The following is a 15,763-nucleotide window of genomic DNA, read 5'->3' as shown; positions in this document are numbered from 1 at the left end:
TTTAAATTTACTTAAAAATACTATGAATTTAATTCATCTTATTTTTTTTTAAGATTGCTCTCGTGAAAAAGAATAAAAGAAACGAAAATGAATATTTCTGTGGTGGATCTCTTATAGATAAGCAGTACGTTCTCACAGCCTCTCACTGCATCGAAAAGTAAGTACTGTAAGAATTACGGAAGCAGTTAACTGAAAATTTTATGCACTTACTGGTACGTTTTGTTTATATTTACGACTTTTATTATTTGTTTTTACGACTCACTTATTGTTTATATTTACGACTCATTTCTGCAATGTTTTCTTTATATTTATGACTCATATTCAGAGATGTTTGTAGGAAACGGCTAATATTAAAGTGGCAATGTCAATTTTGTAACTGAAACAAGGATAAAATAGAAGAGCGACAATGCTATTAATATTATTTCTAAAGCGGAATAGTTTCTTTGATGGCAAAATGAAAAATTTTTAAAGGCCTTTATCACTGACTGCGGGAGAAAAATCCTCCGTCAATGGCAATTGATTTTAAATAATTGAGTTCATTAGTTGAAAGCAAAGTTTCTGAGGAACAAGCTTTGAGAGCACGACATAGATAATAGCAGAGAGAAGTCATTTTTTGCATCCAGGTAACATGATTTAACACGGGGAGGTAAACAAACAGAAAATTGTTACGGTAAGAGAGTAGTGCTAAAATAAGTTTCGTTGCAGATTATAAGAATATGAAGGAAGGGAGGGATAGTGTCAGATTCAATTTCAAAAGTGCACTGCATAGCTAGATCAACCGAATTTAAAACAGATAAAATATAGGATAAATCCTCTTTATAAGCATAAAAAAACGCGTCTGCTTAGCGAATCCAGAGACGAAAAGTTAGTTTCACAAATAATTTGACCTCAATATAGTGCATGTAAATGTCAGGAAATACAGAACTGAAGGGATTACTCATCAATTTGGCGACAATATTTATTTTGGAAAATAAAGAGACTTTATAAGGTATTTCTCCCGCCTTCTTAGCGAACCTTCGTGGTATAGTGGTCTGCGGGCTTAACGCGTAATTGAGAGGTTCGCGGTTCAATTCCCGGCGAAGGCGTTTGCTCATTTTTCAATCTCTCTTGCTTCCCCCCCCCCAAAAAAAAACACCTAATGTCTCTACAGTGACGCCCGAACTAAAAGGGTGTTGGATGATGAATCTCCACACCCAAGAGTTGGCAACTGGATCCCCGAAAAAAAACCCAGTCGCCCTTTAAAAGGGGAAGTATATAAAGTATTTCTCCCGCTTTCTTAGCGAGGCTTCGTGGTGTAGTGGTCTGCACCCTCAGCGCGTAACTGAGAGCTCCGCGGTTCGATTCCCGGCGAAGGCGTTGCAAATTTTTCATCTTTCATGCTTCCAAAAAATACCTAATGTCTCTACAACTTTATTAAGAGAAATTAACTTTTTAGATTCAGTGTGTGTGAAATGGAGTTCTCGAAGAAGAAGCACAAGAAAACCAACTTACAATAGTTATCCTTTGTGTCTTTTCTATCTCACATGAGTTTTTTTTTTTTTTTTTTTTTTTTTTTTTTTTTTTTTTTTTATTATAGCAAATCACACACAGGCAGATATGCAGGATGCAAACAAAAAAAAATTAAAAATGAAATATTTTCAGTTTTTTTTTTCAGTTTAATTATAAATAAATTAGAATTATCTTATTAGGCATATAACATTCTTTTGCGTGGATATTTCATGCCATTTGATTCAAATATTTTAAAACTAGCCAAGGTAACTGCATAATTTCATTTTACCACAGTTCTTATCATATATGTGTGTGAAGACAGCACATTTTTTCAGTTTAGAGAACTGTGATTTTTCAATCAAAATATTCACCTATCTTCCTTCGTTTACGAGACAGAAATTCTAACTTAATCCCTTTACCGTTATATACTTTGAAAGAACTTCGAACTTTTAATGTGTAATTGGTTTCCTATTAATAGTCTCTGCTAGTGTTATTCTAGAATACTTCAAATCAATGTTAAAACATTTTAAAGGGATTCAGGGAAGAATCTTGTGCAAAAAAAAAAAAAAAAAAAAAAAAAAAAAAAAAAAAAAAGGCCATTTTGTGTTACGTGAATTAAATCTTTAACATAAGTTAATATAAACACTTAATATCAATTTTATTACCCAATAGACCAATTTTCGGCTTATCTTATATTAGAATCATTTATTTAAGATAAACTGCATACAACAATCATAAAATGAACTAAACCTTTGCTTATATTATGGACTGGTAATATTTCTAACTAAAATATTAACAGAACTAAAATACCACTTCTTTCGGACTGAGGAGACAGCAACAATATTAAAATATTTTATTAAGTGAAGAGGTAAAGAAGAAGCATAATATCCTGGCTCCAAAGTGAAGGGGATTGTTAATTTAATTACCAGAGCCAAAAGCCAGAATTCACCGAAACCAATACAATTATCTGTTTGGCAGTAAAGTATCTACTTGTCTTAGTACGATTCTGTATCAAATATTCCACATGGAACGTTTTCGGCTTAAATTGTCAATACTTGCTGTCAATATTTAACTATTTGCTATTTAAACTCTCATAATTCGCTTTTCTGGAAAATTAACGGAAAATGTAAAAGGAAAGAACTACTATAAATAATGTGTAAGGTTATTATTTGAAAATAACAGTTATTATAATTTAGATCTTTATCATAAATTCTTTTTTCCGGTTCCTCACCAGAATGTAAATTGAGTTACAGAATATTTAAGCTGAGGTTATTGGACTGTAAGGCAGAGCGTGCTTCTAGCCCTTTTGGCCCTTAGTAATTAACTTTGCAGGCTCTCTTGAATTTTTTTTGTATTGATATAATCAGAATAACTTAAGGGCAAAATTAATATTTTTCCTGTGTTAAGAAACTGCCTCTTTAGCGTTTTGGCTGAGGATAGAATTTCACTCTTAAATTGAATGATTAATAATGCTTGTTTTTCCTGTAACTGAATGTGCAAAGAATGTGAAATAGTGCACTCCATAAGATCTACTAGCGGACCTGGAATATAATTGTTAAAGAAAAGAAAGTATGTTAGGTTTGGGTACCCTTCCTGCTTTCATAAATGATTTCTAAATCAATGTTTCATTGTAATAAAATAATATAATCGAGTTCTGAAAGTTAAAATAAATGAATACATATATGCTTAAATTACTAGGTAGATTATTTGTGTAACTTTAATATTGTGTTATATATATCTTCATTAATGTATTTGAAGTTTGTAATTAAAATGTGTTACTGGTGCCATTAAACCGGCACGAAAATGGGCATGGTGCAGAACATTGGTGCCGTGACCTCTGCCGAGAAGTGAACGGCCATGTTATGAAAGTAATTATTTAATATGATATAATTTTTCTAGCTTTGATGGTTGTGTGTAGGATGATTTATTTCAAATCAATCAGGGGGTTAATTATGTGCTATTGTGAAAATTTTAGTGTGCTTGTCTGAAAAACAAGGCTCACTCATTTCAGGAGAGAAAGACTCTAACTTTTACACTATGACAAGTCACAGCTATGTGTTAGCTTAGAATTTTTGTGTTTATGCTTTTACTTACTTCGATTTGATATTCTGAAATGTGTAACTTTGAGGGGTAAAGCTATAAATTTTGTTTTTGAATTGCTTACAATTTTATTGAATAGCATTTTTGTGTAACTTCTTTAATATGTCTTATGCACATCTAGTTCACCTAGTATTTTTTAATTATTATTTTTTATTTAAAGTGCTTTGTTATTGATTGCATTATTTGTGTATTTTGCTTAACGTGCTAGTAGTTTTGCTTAGTATTGAAAAGTGAACTTTTTTAAAGCTCTTAAAACGTTAATTTCACTTAGATACACTGGGTAAAAATTGTAGATTTTGCTTGAATAATTCAATGGCAAAATTGAGTTTTTAAGTTAATATGGGTTAGATATTGCCTGAGATCAGTGATAGTCTGTTTGGTTAATTTGAATTTAAATTTTTGAATCGATTACTTAAGCTTGAGTAAAGATCCGATTTACTTTAATGAGTCAGAGCAACTGAGATTTTACCATCTTCTGAGTTTTTTTGGATTTAGTAAAGAGTTGTTATTGTGTGAGAAAAGTTTAAACAGTGGGAAATTGAGTTAGAATTTTTGAGAAGTGTGAATCTTATGAGAATTTTTGTGACAATGTGGAATTTGTTTGGTGGAAATTTTGAAATATGGTGAAGAAGGGTAGTCACTTTTGTTCTGTACTCATGAGTAGGGTTTCTCTGTTGATTACAGGTAGTTTTGTCGTGAATTTAATAGCCAGTCGTGTAGTATGGTTTAATAACGTATTGATTCTTTTGACTCGTTAATGAGAGTTTTAGTAGTTCTCTTATTTAGTTAATGAATTTCTTTCATTAACCAAATAAGAGACTTGGTTGGACTTGTTGCAGAGTTTGAAGTTTAATTCTAGTTTGGATTAAGTTTTGTATTGGAATATAATCTTGAAATTTGTGGAAGTGGAAATTGCATACTTATGCCGAGTACAGTTTTTGTAGGGATTTTTGTGGAGATTTTTGTGAAGAATTTTGGTTTATGAATTTTGAGATTTTTGAAAAGTATTTAACTCCGCAACAAGTTATGTATTATCTTCTTATTATCAAGGTTTTTTAAAAGTTTTTGTTTTGTTTTCTGGTGGATTCTGCCAAGGTTCGTAAATTGTAAGTTCTCTGAAGCTTAGGGTATATGGAAAAATTGAGATTTTAGTGGTTATAGGAAAGTGGTAGAGTTATAAGAATTAATTTATGAGATTTTAGGGATTTTTGAGATTTTGGTTTTATAAATAGTTTTTTTGTTTAAACTGTTAAAAGGATTCCCCACTGTGTAATTCTAAGTTACATTTGAAAGTGATGAATCTTAAGAACTAGTAAGGGAATAATCGTTTGAGTTCGTGTACAGGAAACAACAAGTAAGAAGTGTGAAATAACCCTTTATTATTCCAATTAAAGTTTAACAAAACTCCGTCTTGGAGTTGTACAATAAAGCCGACACTTGAGCTTGAACTTAAGAGACTAAGAATTAAACTAAACTAATCTTAACTAAAGAGATATAGCCGTAGCTATCAAAATTCTAACAGAGTTGGCCTCTTAACGCTAATTGACTTTGAAGCTATCAAGGGTCTAAAGTACGGCCGAGCGTAATAATAGCTTACGAGAGAGTAGCCTAAAAAGGCGGATACGTGCATGCAGAAATATCTGGTATTTCTCTCACTAAGACAGTAGAACTTCGCGGTTAAATACCGCTCTTCCTCATTAGCATTCATACGTGTTTCTAAAACTGCATTCTGGCCGGAAGTGGTAAGTTGAAATTAAGAAGCGATAGGAAAGGAAGTTTAACTCAACCTTTAACTGTTAATGAAATTAACATAATCCTTACAAAACACTTCCTTCTTATGAGAACTTTGCATTTGTATCTTGCAGGTTGGTCTTTCTTGTAAGGATTGCAATGTCCTGAATGTTGGCTTTCTTGCAATACTTACACTTCGTAGTTGTTCTTGACCACACACTAGGAAAACAAGACTTGTTTCTGAGAGCTATTGTTGTATCTCTTACATAACGTTAGTGTTCAGGATTGCAGCGATTCCAGTCAGTGCACTTTTTTCGGAATAATGGATCTTGTGTGCTCTTTGAACGTGTCTGAGGGTTCGCTTGATACGTAAAGCCATGATATGTCATTTATAACGCAGCTCTTTTCTCAGCTTATATGGACACGGCTCTCAGGACGGAGTTACTTTGTTTCTTTTGTTTGGGTAGAGGTGTTGCTAAATACTGTTACTAGGTTGCAATTCACCTTTCGAAAACGTTTAATGCTGAATAGATCTCAGTTGTTTAATTTGGGGTATAATTCTTGAACACTTTCTTGATTTTTGTGGGAAATTTTTTTAGTGTTCTCTTAACGTGCTTCAGTCCAGCTTTGATTGATTTCTTTTGAATAGTTTGAAAGTCATGAAATTCTAAATTTTTTTTTGCAGTTTCATTCAACTGACTTGGATTTAATAGTTGTCTTACTAAGGGGACTAAAGTATGTTGTTACTCACTAGTGTCTGGTTTGAGGTTTGCGAATATTATTGCTTAGCGATACTTCAATCTCGCTGTTGGATTTTTTTGGTTTAATTAAACTTGTATTGAATTACTTTTGAATTTGTTATGGTTTAACTTGATGCATATTTTGTAGGAAAATTTGGTTTCTGTACCGCTGATCTCAATGCCCATGTGAATTTTATGCAAACTATTTATAGTGTACATGTATTTTCGTTTTATGTGTATGTGTGTTTAAAAGCATTTGCTTTGGCTCCCGAACGGCGGAGGGATGTTGTGTTGATAAATGTCTGAATTCTTCTGTTAGAAAAAGTATGAGCTTAATTATATTTATTTAGGAAAAATTAGAATTAATTTAATTCTTGGGTTAATATTAATAACTCCGGAAGCATGTCCGACATGCTCCGAAAGGAAGTCAAACCCTATAAATTAATTAAAACAAATCTTAAATAAGCTAGTGTATTTATACTTCCTGCAAGCGATATGTTATAAGCTATATAAGCTATATTAAGCTTCCTCCAAGTGATTTGGCAATACTTAATTAAAAGAAAAGATGGTTTTTGAAATCTAAAATTGTTTTTAGTTCCTGCAGTAAGAGACTACTTCGATGAAAGTACAAACTAATTTAAGTTATTCTGTTGCACTAGCCACTTTTTATTTACAGTCGTAAATATGCTATTCATACGAATTTACTTAATAATATAACCTAGAGCACAATTTATTCTGGCCACTTACCAATTTTATCAAATAAACTCTAAGGTCATGCTCTTTTCGCTAGAGGGCAAAGTTAATATAAAATGAGATTGTTGGATAAATGGGAAATCAATCGAAGCGTATTAATTGGGAATAATAGGAAAAAAATGCATTTAACTGGTTTTCAATGTGATGTGTTTATGGGGCTGGTAGCAATGAACGAGCATTAGCGGAACATCTGGGGTTTTGACGTATCCAAAAGCATTTGCTATCCATATTGTACTAAATCGGATCTATACAAAAGTAATCGAGTTGAAAGGACTATTTGCAGACATATCTTGTCCAATGTTCTGGAGTCTTAATAGTGCAATATTAACTCAGAGGCCTTCAAACCCTATTAGATTGCCAAACGAGTTACCTCTCCGCCTGAAAAGGTACAGCAAAGTCCTTTTCTGATTTATTTAAGTTTGAAGCGAACAGAAAGCACATCTTCTGGGTACAATAAAAAATCCGTCACTTGTGGGTATTAAAATAACATAAAGCTGAATTTTTTAAAAAAGTCATATAAAATGAACTTTTTTAAGTGTTTTTGCTGTCTTTCGTTTTTCATACTTTTGAAATGTGATTGAATTATAGTTTTTTTTTTAATATATATTCTATTAGAGAACAAGTGTCCAAGGTCAAAGTCGCATTAGGTGCCCACAATTCAGATTCTGATCCAGATCCAGTTCCTATATCTGCTTTTATCATGCATCCTCAATATACGAATCGTACTTATATTAACGACATCGCTCTCATCAAACTGAAGGATCCTGTGGACTTCACAGATACAGTGAGGCCCATCTGTCTTCCGCCTGGAAAAGAAATTGCACAGCCAGACGATAAAGCAATCGCTGCTGGATGGGGTACACAAAAACCTAACAGTACGTAACAGAATTTTATGTTATTAGTTATTTGTACGTAGCCAAAATTAGAAAACAAATTCAGGGAAAAAAAGTAGTAATAATGCGGCATCAGACAGAATGTCTTTTCATGAAATGGAAACAACACAGACAAAGCAACAGGAATGTATGAATACTTCTGTCGTTCAGACGGAAGAAATATGGTGTACTTTTTTTTTATGGTCGCCAACATAGAACTGTTTAATATCATTTTGTTCGAATGATCATAGACCAGTACATGTTGTTATCATATATTCTGAGGACTATATGTTCTCCTTCAGATGGAGTGGCATTATTTTGTTTTTAATACGATATCCTATATAAATGCGATAGCTGAGTATTTAAACCTCTGAATACTAGTAGTTCGATACAGGATCGAGCTCAGGTGAACGGTCTAGATGTATAGGTGTTTTTTGTGGTTTTCTCCATTTGACAAATAAGTACGGTCAAATTACCTTAAGAAAGTCCCCTACCCCCATAGAGGCACATCCCTTCTGTTAGGCAAATAGTCCTCGTGTGACTCCCCGAATCAAATAACCTCACCTACCATCCATAGTGTTACGAATTTGGTATTTAAAAAAAAGCTAATGTTAGTTCAATTATAAATTAAATGGTTTTATTTCTCGCGCAGTGCAGCGCGTGACGAATATTAAAAGAAAGCTAAGCCGGAAAAATTAAAAATACAAGAGCGCGTGCGTTAAATAAATAAATATCTCTTTTTGATTTCGAGAAAGTACTGGAAAATTCTAGCGCGTGATTTTAAAATCTTATAAAAGGAGGAAAACATCTCAGTTTGTAGTAGTTGCTTAGTTTGTTGTTGTTTAGAAAACTGCCGTTGTTGATTATAGCGAATTCGCGGATTAGCGTTCTTTAGCTGTTTTGAATTACGTTCTATTGTACATTTAAGTAGTTAAAAGATAACTACTGTGAGATATTGTGATACTGCATGATAATTTGAGAAAATTTAAGCATTTCTGTTGTGATAATAATAAATTTTTGTTCATTTTTCATCGGACTTGTGCATTCATTTCATAACGAACCCGTACGCACACAACAATATGTTAATCTTTGAGCCGACCGTCTATGCTCATAAAGCCTAAAGGGAGGGTTGTCTTGGTGTAGGATGTTCTACGGAAAACTGGCTCGTGTTCACGTTAAAGTGTCAAGAGAGTACACCATCTTAAGAGATTCGACCACAAGAATGTACGGAAGAAAAATATTGTTTAAAAAATTGTTTATAAAGTAGAATTTAGGATGCTAAAATAACTGAAGTTTTATGGATTGCTAAATTGAAAAACAACTTTCTATACGATTAATATATTCCTTAGTGGGATTGAAATCAAAAGATGATTAAATGTAACATAAGATTGGAACTGGAAATCCTTTTAACGGGACATGATCAAACTAAATTTTGTATTGCTGAATTTTCAAAGCAACGTGGGGGAAAAAAAGCGGACCTGGGATCCCTAAGAATAATGAAAGTGGTTGTATTTTCTATAACCTTAAGCGTCGCAAAATAAGAAAAGTATATGGTCTTTTTTCTTCAACATTAGATTTTTCTCGTCACATAGGATTACAAATTAAGCCTTGTTTACTCTCAGTTCTCATTTAAAATTTCATAACTATGAAAAAACTTATAACTTTATAAAATCCTTGCTAATCAGTCGAATTTGTGCCAAAATTAAAATATCTTCCTTATTTATGCCAAAATTTAAAAGCTGTTTCTGATTAATATATATCTATATCTGTATATCTATATATCAATATCAATATCTATATCTATATCTATCTATCTATCTATATATATATATTAAGGAATAAATACGAAGAAAATAAAAAGCAGTACGAAACCTAATCCAGTCGCTCGCTGATAGCATCAACAATTTGTGGTAATAATGCAAAATAAAATATATCAAAAAATACATTTAAGATTTATCTTATATTCAATTCGGAGTAAACCACATGCAAAAAACCAAAAAACAGAGGCACAGTGGCAAACGGCAAAAAGGGTGCCGTCAGGGGTGGGGTGCCGTCAAAATATGCCAAAACCAAATATGAAAATGCAATTTGTATCTCTCGTTGCATTGTCATCAGTGGGTTGGTCTACGAAGAAAGTAAATAAATAAAACAGCCTGTTTCTGAACTGACAAAGACATAAAGTTTTAAAATTTAAAAATCATGTTAGAAAAACAATCAAAAATAATTTGTGTGTTAATCAGTCCAATGTTTACAGGCCGAAGTAATCAGTAACAAAAATTCAAACTCATAGCGTTAAAAATATAGACAAATTCAAACAAATTACGAAATGATGTACAAAATACAAAATAATTTGGGTAAATCGTGTTCCAAAACAAAACTTGAAAGAAAAATAATGAATAGTTGAAAAAACAAAAGCCATATGCAAATTTTTAACATTTTTATGAGCCAGAATTGGAAATAACAATACTAAATACAAATTTTGAAAACATAAGGGCTAGTTAAAAATAATAGCATAAATCATAAGCAAGCAAAAAAGCTTAAAAAACCTAATAAAAATTTTTAATATGATACGAGTGGACCGAGTTCAAAAACATATAAAGCAGAAGTAATCCAATATATATATATATATATATATATATATATATATATATATATAAAATAAGAGAAGTAAATTTTTAAAATCTGTACTGCATGAGCATGTAAAGCTTTGAAATGGAAAAATATATATACGCTTGTATAGTAGCAAAGCCTAAAATGATTTCAGTATGAATATGGATAAGCTGCTAATTTTAAACTTGTAAGGATTATGTTAATTTTATTAACAGTTAAATTTTAAGTTAAAGTTCCTTTCCTGTCAAATTCTTAACTTCAACTTACTACTTCCGGCCAGAACGTAGTTTTGGAATTTGCTGAATATTTAATAAGAAGGAGCGGTATTTAAACCACGAAGTTACTTACCGAGACAGAGAGAGAAACAGAGTTTCTGAACTACGCGCGTCTGCCTTTTTGGAGGCTCTCTCTTTCAAAGCTGTTATACGCTCGGCCGTACTCAGGCCCTTGTTAAGCTTCGTAGTAAAATAGGTTAAGGGACCAACTCTCATTGTACCTTGATAGCTTTGGCTATACTTAGTTAGTTAAATCTTAGTTTTAGTTTAATTCTTAGTCTGTTATGTTCAAGTACAACAATTTATCAATTGTAAGGGGTCTCATTGAAATTCTGAGTTAATGTTGAAAGTGAGGAACCTAGGAACTGATAAGCGAATAATCGCTAGAGTTCGAAGACAGGAAACAACAAGAGAGAAGGATAAATAACCCTTTATTATTTCTATAAGATTTAACAAGACTCCGCCTAGGAGTGAACAAATAATGTCCGCACTTTGGACTTGAACTTAACAGACTAAGAATTAAACTAAAACTAAGATTTAACTAACTAAGTATAGCCAAAGCTATCAAGGTACAATGAGAGTTGGCCCCTTAACCTATTTTACTACGAAGCTTAGCAAGGGCCTGAGTACGGCCGAGCGTATAACAGCTTTGAGAGAGAGAGAGCGGCCAAAAAGGCAGACGCGCGTAGTTCAGAAACTCTGTCTCCGTAAGTAACTTCGTGGTTTAAATACCGCTCCTTCTCATTAAATATTTAGCAAATTCCAAAACTACGTTCTGGCCGGAAGTAGCAAGTTGAAGTTAAGAATTTGACAGGAAAGGAACTTTAACTTAAAATTTAACTGTTAATAAAATTAACATAATCCTTACAAACTGATTCAGTAAAAATAATTTTAAAAACTTTTATTATCACACTAAAAAAGAGAAAAGAAAAATGAATTAATTTGTAAAAGGAAAACCGTCGAATCACGAATTATATATATATATATACACATGTATACATACATACATACACACACACACACACGTATATATATGAAAAATAAATTTAACAAACATTCTCTAATCGTAAAAAGCAAATTTAAAGTCAATAAATTTTAAATAATGAAATTTAATTGCAAACAGTTATTATTTATGTATTTTTTATAGATAGCGTCTAGTTTCTTTTTGTTTTACATGCATAATTCGTGTCGGTGAAGTTTTCTGTGGGCAAGAGTTTCTAAATTACTTTGGTTTTCTAAAAATGCGGTTTTCTACTCTTGATTGACGTTTTTACTCCCTTGTACGAAGTAAAAAGGAAGTATTGTAATCACGAAAAGTTTCAGGCAGCCTATTTCAACGAAAATATCCATTTTGACCCCTATCGAATGTAATTTAACGATGTTTATGCGTGATATCTGTACGTAAGGACAGAATAAAATACTCTTTTCCTTCAAAAAAAATTATAAAACTGCTTTAAAATTAATTCTGAAGAGAATTTTTCGTGGCGTCTGTACGAACGTATGTACGTGCGTACGTACGTATCTCGCATAACTCAAAAACGAGTAGACTCAGAACGTTGAAATTTTGTATATAGGCCTGCTATAACATGTAGATGTGCACCTCGTATTTTGGTTGCAATCAGCCGCACTAAACGTATATAAATATATTACCCGGTTCAGTGATCTCATATTCTTTACTCTTATATGTTTGTAAATTGTACATTTTTTGCTTTAAAAATGATTGAATTATTTTGTTTCTATCTTCCGGTTAATAATTTTATGCCTTTAGTAAATCTGTGTGCAATATTTTTAGAATTATCAGCAATTTTAAAGTTGTTTAATTGCCACTAAGCCTGTTTTTAATGGCGGCCATTGATGTTTACGTTTGAAACAGGAGACTAGTCGATTTGTTGCCAATATAGAGAAAATTAGCTTCGCAACAACAAAGATAACGCATTCATTTATTATTGCCAATTAAATCATGCTTAATTCTTTCTGGAATTTTTTCGAGGAAATAAGCGTTTGAAATTTACTTCGTAATTTTTAATATAGATATTTTGAGTTTTTATGTATTTTTGCCTTCTCGCGAAGTGAGAACTGAATTAATTAAATGAGAAATACTCAATCGTCTGTGAAAAACTGTTTCTCTTTTGTTTTGTTTGCTTAATTTCTTTTATACATAATTCTAGCTTTATTATAGTATTTGAATAGAACATATGGCAACGATTAGATAATTCTTTAAATGATATACATTTTGTGCATTCTGAGTTATAATATGAATGAAACATAATACTGTTAATTAAACCTAGCGCCAGAGTGTCGCTATGGTAAACAAAGTGAATTTTAAAGAATGCATTTATTCTATTGTGGTTTATGCGCTGTCGGCGAAGTAGGTTTAATTCAATCTAATAAGTTTAAATAAAATGCAAGAAAAAATGCGTATAATTTAATATTCCATACAAGGAAGTCATGTGGTGTACACATCATATTTTTTAATTTTAATTCTGGTCATTTACTGGCTAATTTCTCGAAATTCCACTTGTTTAAATTTCTTTTTAGTTATTCAGGGCATTTGCTTTTACTTTTGCCCTTGCTTATATGCTGAATTTTGCTTTTGCCCTTGCTTATATGGATTACGACACACGAATTGAATGATTGAAGAGTTGGGTTTGGAGGCAACTTCCCCTTGATAAGTCTGTCTCCTGCCTGATCAACAATTATTCACTTATGCATTTTTATAATTTTTTAGAATTAAAATTTTTTTTTGAATTATATATTATTCATGGATTTTGATCCTTGCACTTGATTTGCATATGCTTTCAGAATTTAAATGATATTGTAGATTTGTGTTCGCAGCAATATTAATCATTTATTTGTTTGCAATTAAATTTCATTATTTAAAATTTATTGAATTTAAATTTGCTTTTTACGAATGGAGAATGTTTGTTAAATTCAAACTTCATTCCTTGCAGCAATGGCGTAAGAGAATTACTAATTCAGAAGTCAAACAACAAAAATCAGCGTTATGTTTTCAAAATTTTCACAGGACTAGTTTCGATGGTTTTACCGTTACCACATTTAAAGAAATTATGTTTTAGTTCTGGTTTCACCAACAGATGGCGCCACTTGCTTATTCTTGTCCAGGCTTTCTTATCTTATCTAATCATTATTTCCTATCTTGTTCATTTGCGGTTTTGCAGCTGAAGATGGTGGTTCGGTAAAACCATCGAAACTAGTCCTGTGAAAATTTTGTAAATATAACGCTGATTTTTGTTGTTTGACTTCTGAATTAGTATTATTCGGCGTGTTATTGTGTCTTAAGCAAGAGAATTATTTAAATTTAATTTAAGTTTACTATTTTCTTAAGAAAAATAAATAATATGTAAAAGATTAAATTAGCAGAGACAATTAATTCCCTTCTGTATACTAAAAATAGTAACCTCCATTTGCACTGCGTCATTTCCAGAAAAATCTAATTTTGATGATGTAAATGGAACTGAAACTCAAAATTTAACCAATCACAGATTAGCTGTACTTTGTGCACCTATCTTGTATAATAACTGCGTAGTCTCTCTTCGCCTGAGTGCTGACAGCTTGTCGTTCAGCCTCTGCTAGCTATTCAACATTATTTAAAATGTAATTGCATATCTAAATTTATCGGGCGCGTTTAGCACCCCCAGTCTTCTACAGTTAAGTATTAAGAAATTCTTCACTCAAGAATAAATAATATTTTAACTTAAAACACAATAACACGCCGAATAAATACTAATTCAGAAGTCAAACAACAAAAATTAGCGTTATATTTACAAAATTTTCAGAGGACTAGTTTCGATGGTTTTACCGAACCACCATCTTCAGCTGCAAAACCGCAAATGAACAAGATAGGAAATAATGATTAGATAAGATAAGAAAGCCTGGACAAGAATAAGCAAGTGGCGCCATCTGTTGGCGAAACCAGAACTAAAACATAATTTCTCTAAAAGCCGAAGGCAAATTTGGATTGGAATTAGGATCGTTAACTAGAACAGAAATATTTTTATGAATGTGAAATGCCTCTAGAAAATCCAGTTCTCCAATGGAAGGTGTTTTTTTGAATAATTTTAGCAGCAGAAAAATTGAAAGTGTGATTTTCGGACCAACAACGTTGAGCAACAGAAGACTTCTGTGTTTCCTTTTTTCTAACATATGCCTCATGTTCTTTGACGCGAAATTTTAAGGCTCTCTAGTCAACAATTGTCCAAAATTGAACATGAACTCTATAAGCTTCATCTGGAACTCGCTAAATCATATCCAAAATTCACTGCCCTTGAACAAAAGTCTTGGTCTAGAACGGAGAATGCAGTTAACCGTCATAAAAACACCCTTGCAGTTAAATTCGAAAAACTTCTTTTACAGTCTTCCAGTTCAAGTAGTTCAAAAAACTTCCCATTGTAAACATCAAGCCAATAGTTAATATTTCTAATGTTAGTCTTTCAGAAGAACAAGAGAGAATTCTAAAATATAATTTTAACTTCTCACAAACCTGTAAACACTCGATTCCAAAGATTTTGGCTCCTATCGAAAAAGCTTTCAAGTTCAGTAAAGTTTCAGATTCACAGAAAGAAATGATTAGGCATCTTATCGCTCATAATGTGAAATTCAATAATAAACCTTTGAAACCAAATCTAACTGCGAGAGAAAGAGCTACAATGCGCGAAATTCATTCTAACCCGGATATTATCATTTCAAAGGCCGACAAAGGTGGCCAGATAGTCGTCATGGATAAGAACACTTACATCGATGGTGTCACTAAACTGTTAAACGAAGGACCATATAATCCGATCCCTAAAGATCCTTCACCTTCGGACTTGTCCAAAATAAAAACTGCGATCAAATCTTCGCAAATCATTTCAAGCAAATTAAAACATTCGCTTATCCCATCTTTTGCGAATTGTGCCAAATTATATGCTCTTCCCAAAATTCATAAAAGTGGTGTTCCTTTCCGCCCTATTGTATCAAATTTAGGTACTGCCTCGTATCCATTAGCTAAATATTTAGTTTCTAGATTTTCCACTCTATTAGACAATAACATTTACACCATAAAAAATTCAATAGAGTTTGTAAAAAAGGTTAAAAACATTTCTCCTAGTAATTTCCTCATGGTTTTATTTGATGTAAAATCATTATTCACCAATGTCCCAGTGGAGGGTGCATTAAGATGTCTAGAAACCAGACT

The 15,763-nt window shown here is 32.1% G+C and overlaps 1 protein-coding gene across 2 annotated transcripts in view; it reads left to right on the top strand.

Annotated features, from left to right (window-relative positions):
* LOC118182794 (transmembrane protease serine 9-like) overlaps positions 1-15,763 on the top strand; it is a 157,848-nt gene that overhangs the window by 75,460 nt on the left and 66,625 nt on the right. For both annotated transcript variants that reach the window (XM_085820333.1, XM_085820334.1), the window contains 2 exons: positions 54-157; positions 7,428-7,687. In XM_085820333.1, coding sequence (XP_085676459.1) covers positions 54-157; positions 7,428-7,687 — 364 coding nt within the window. The remainder of the gene's footprint in view (positions 1-53; positions 158-7,427; positions 7,688-15,763) is intronic.

This window comes from Stegodyphus dumicola, chromosome 7 (genome assembly GCF_044657685.1).
Source record: "Stegodyphus dumicola isolate Sdum_Otavi_A_Nest chromosome 7, ASM4465768v1".
Classification (NCBI taxonomy): domain Eukaryota; kingdom Metazoa; phylum Arthropoda; class Arachnida; order Araneae; family Eresidae; genus Stegodyphus; species Stegodyphus dumicola.
The sequence above is the reverse complement of the archived record's forward strand: the minus strand, read 5'-3'. Positions and strand labels throughout refer to the sequence as shown.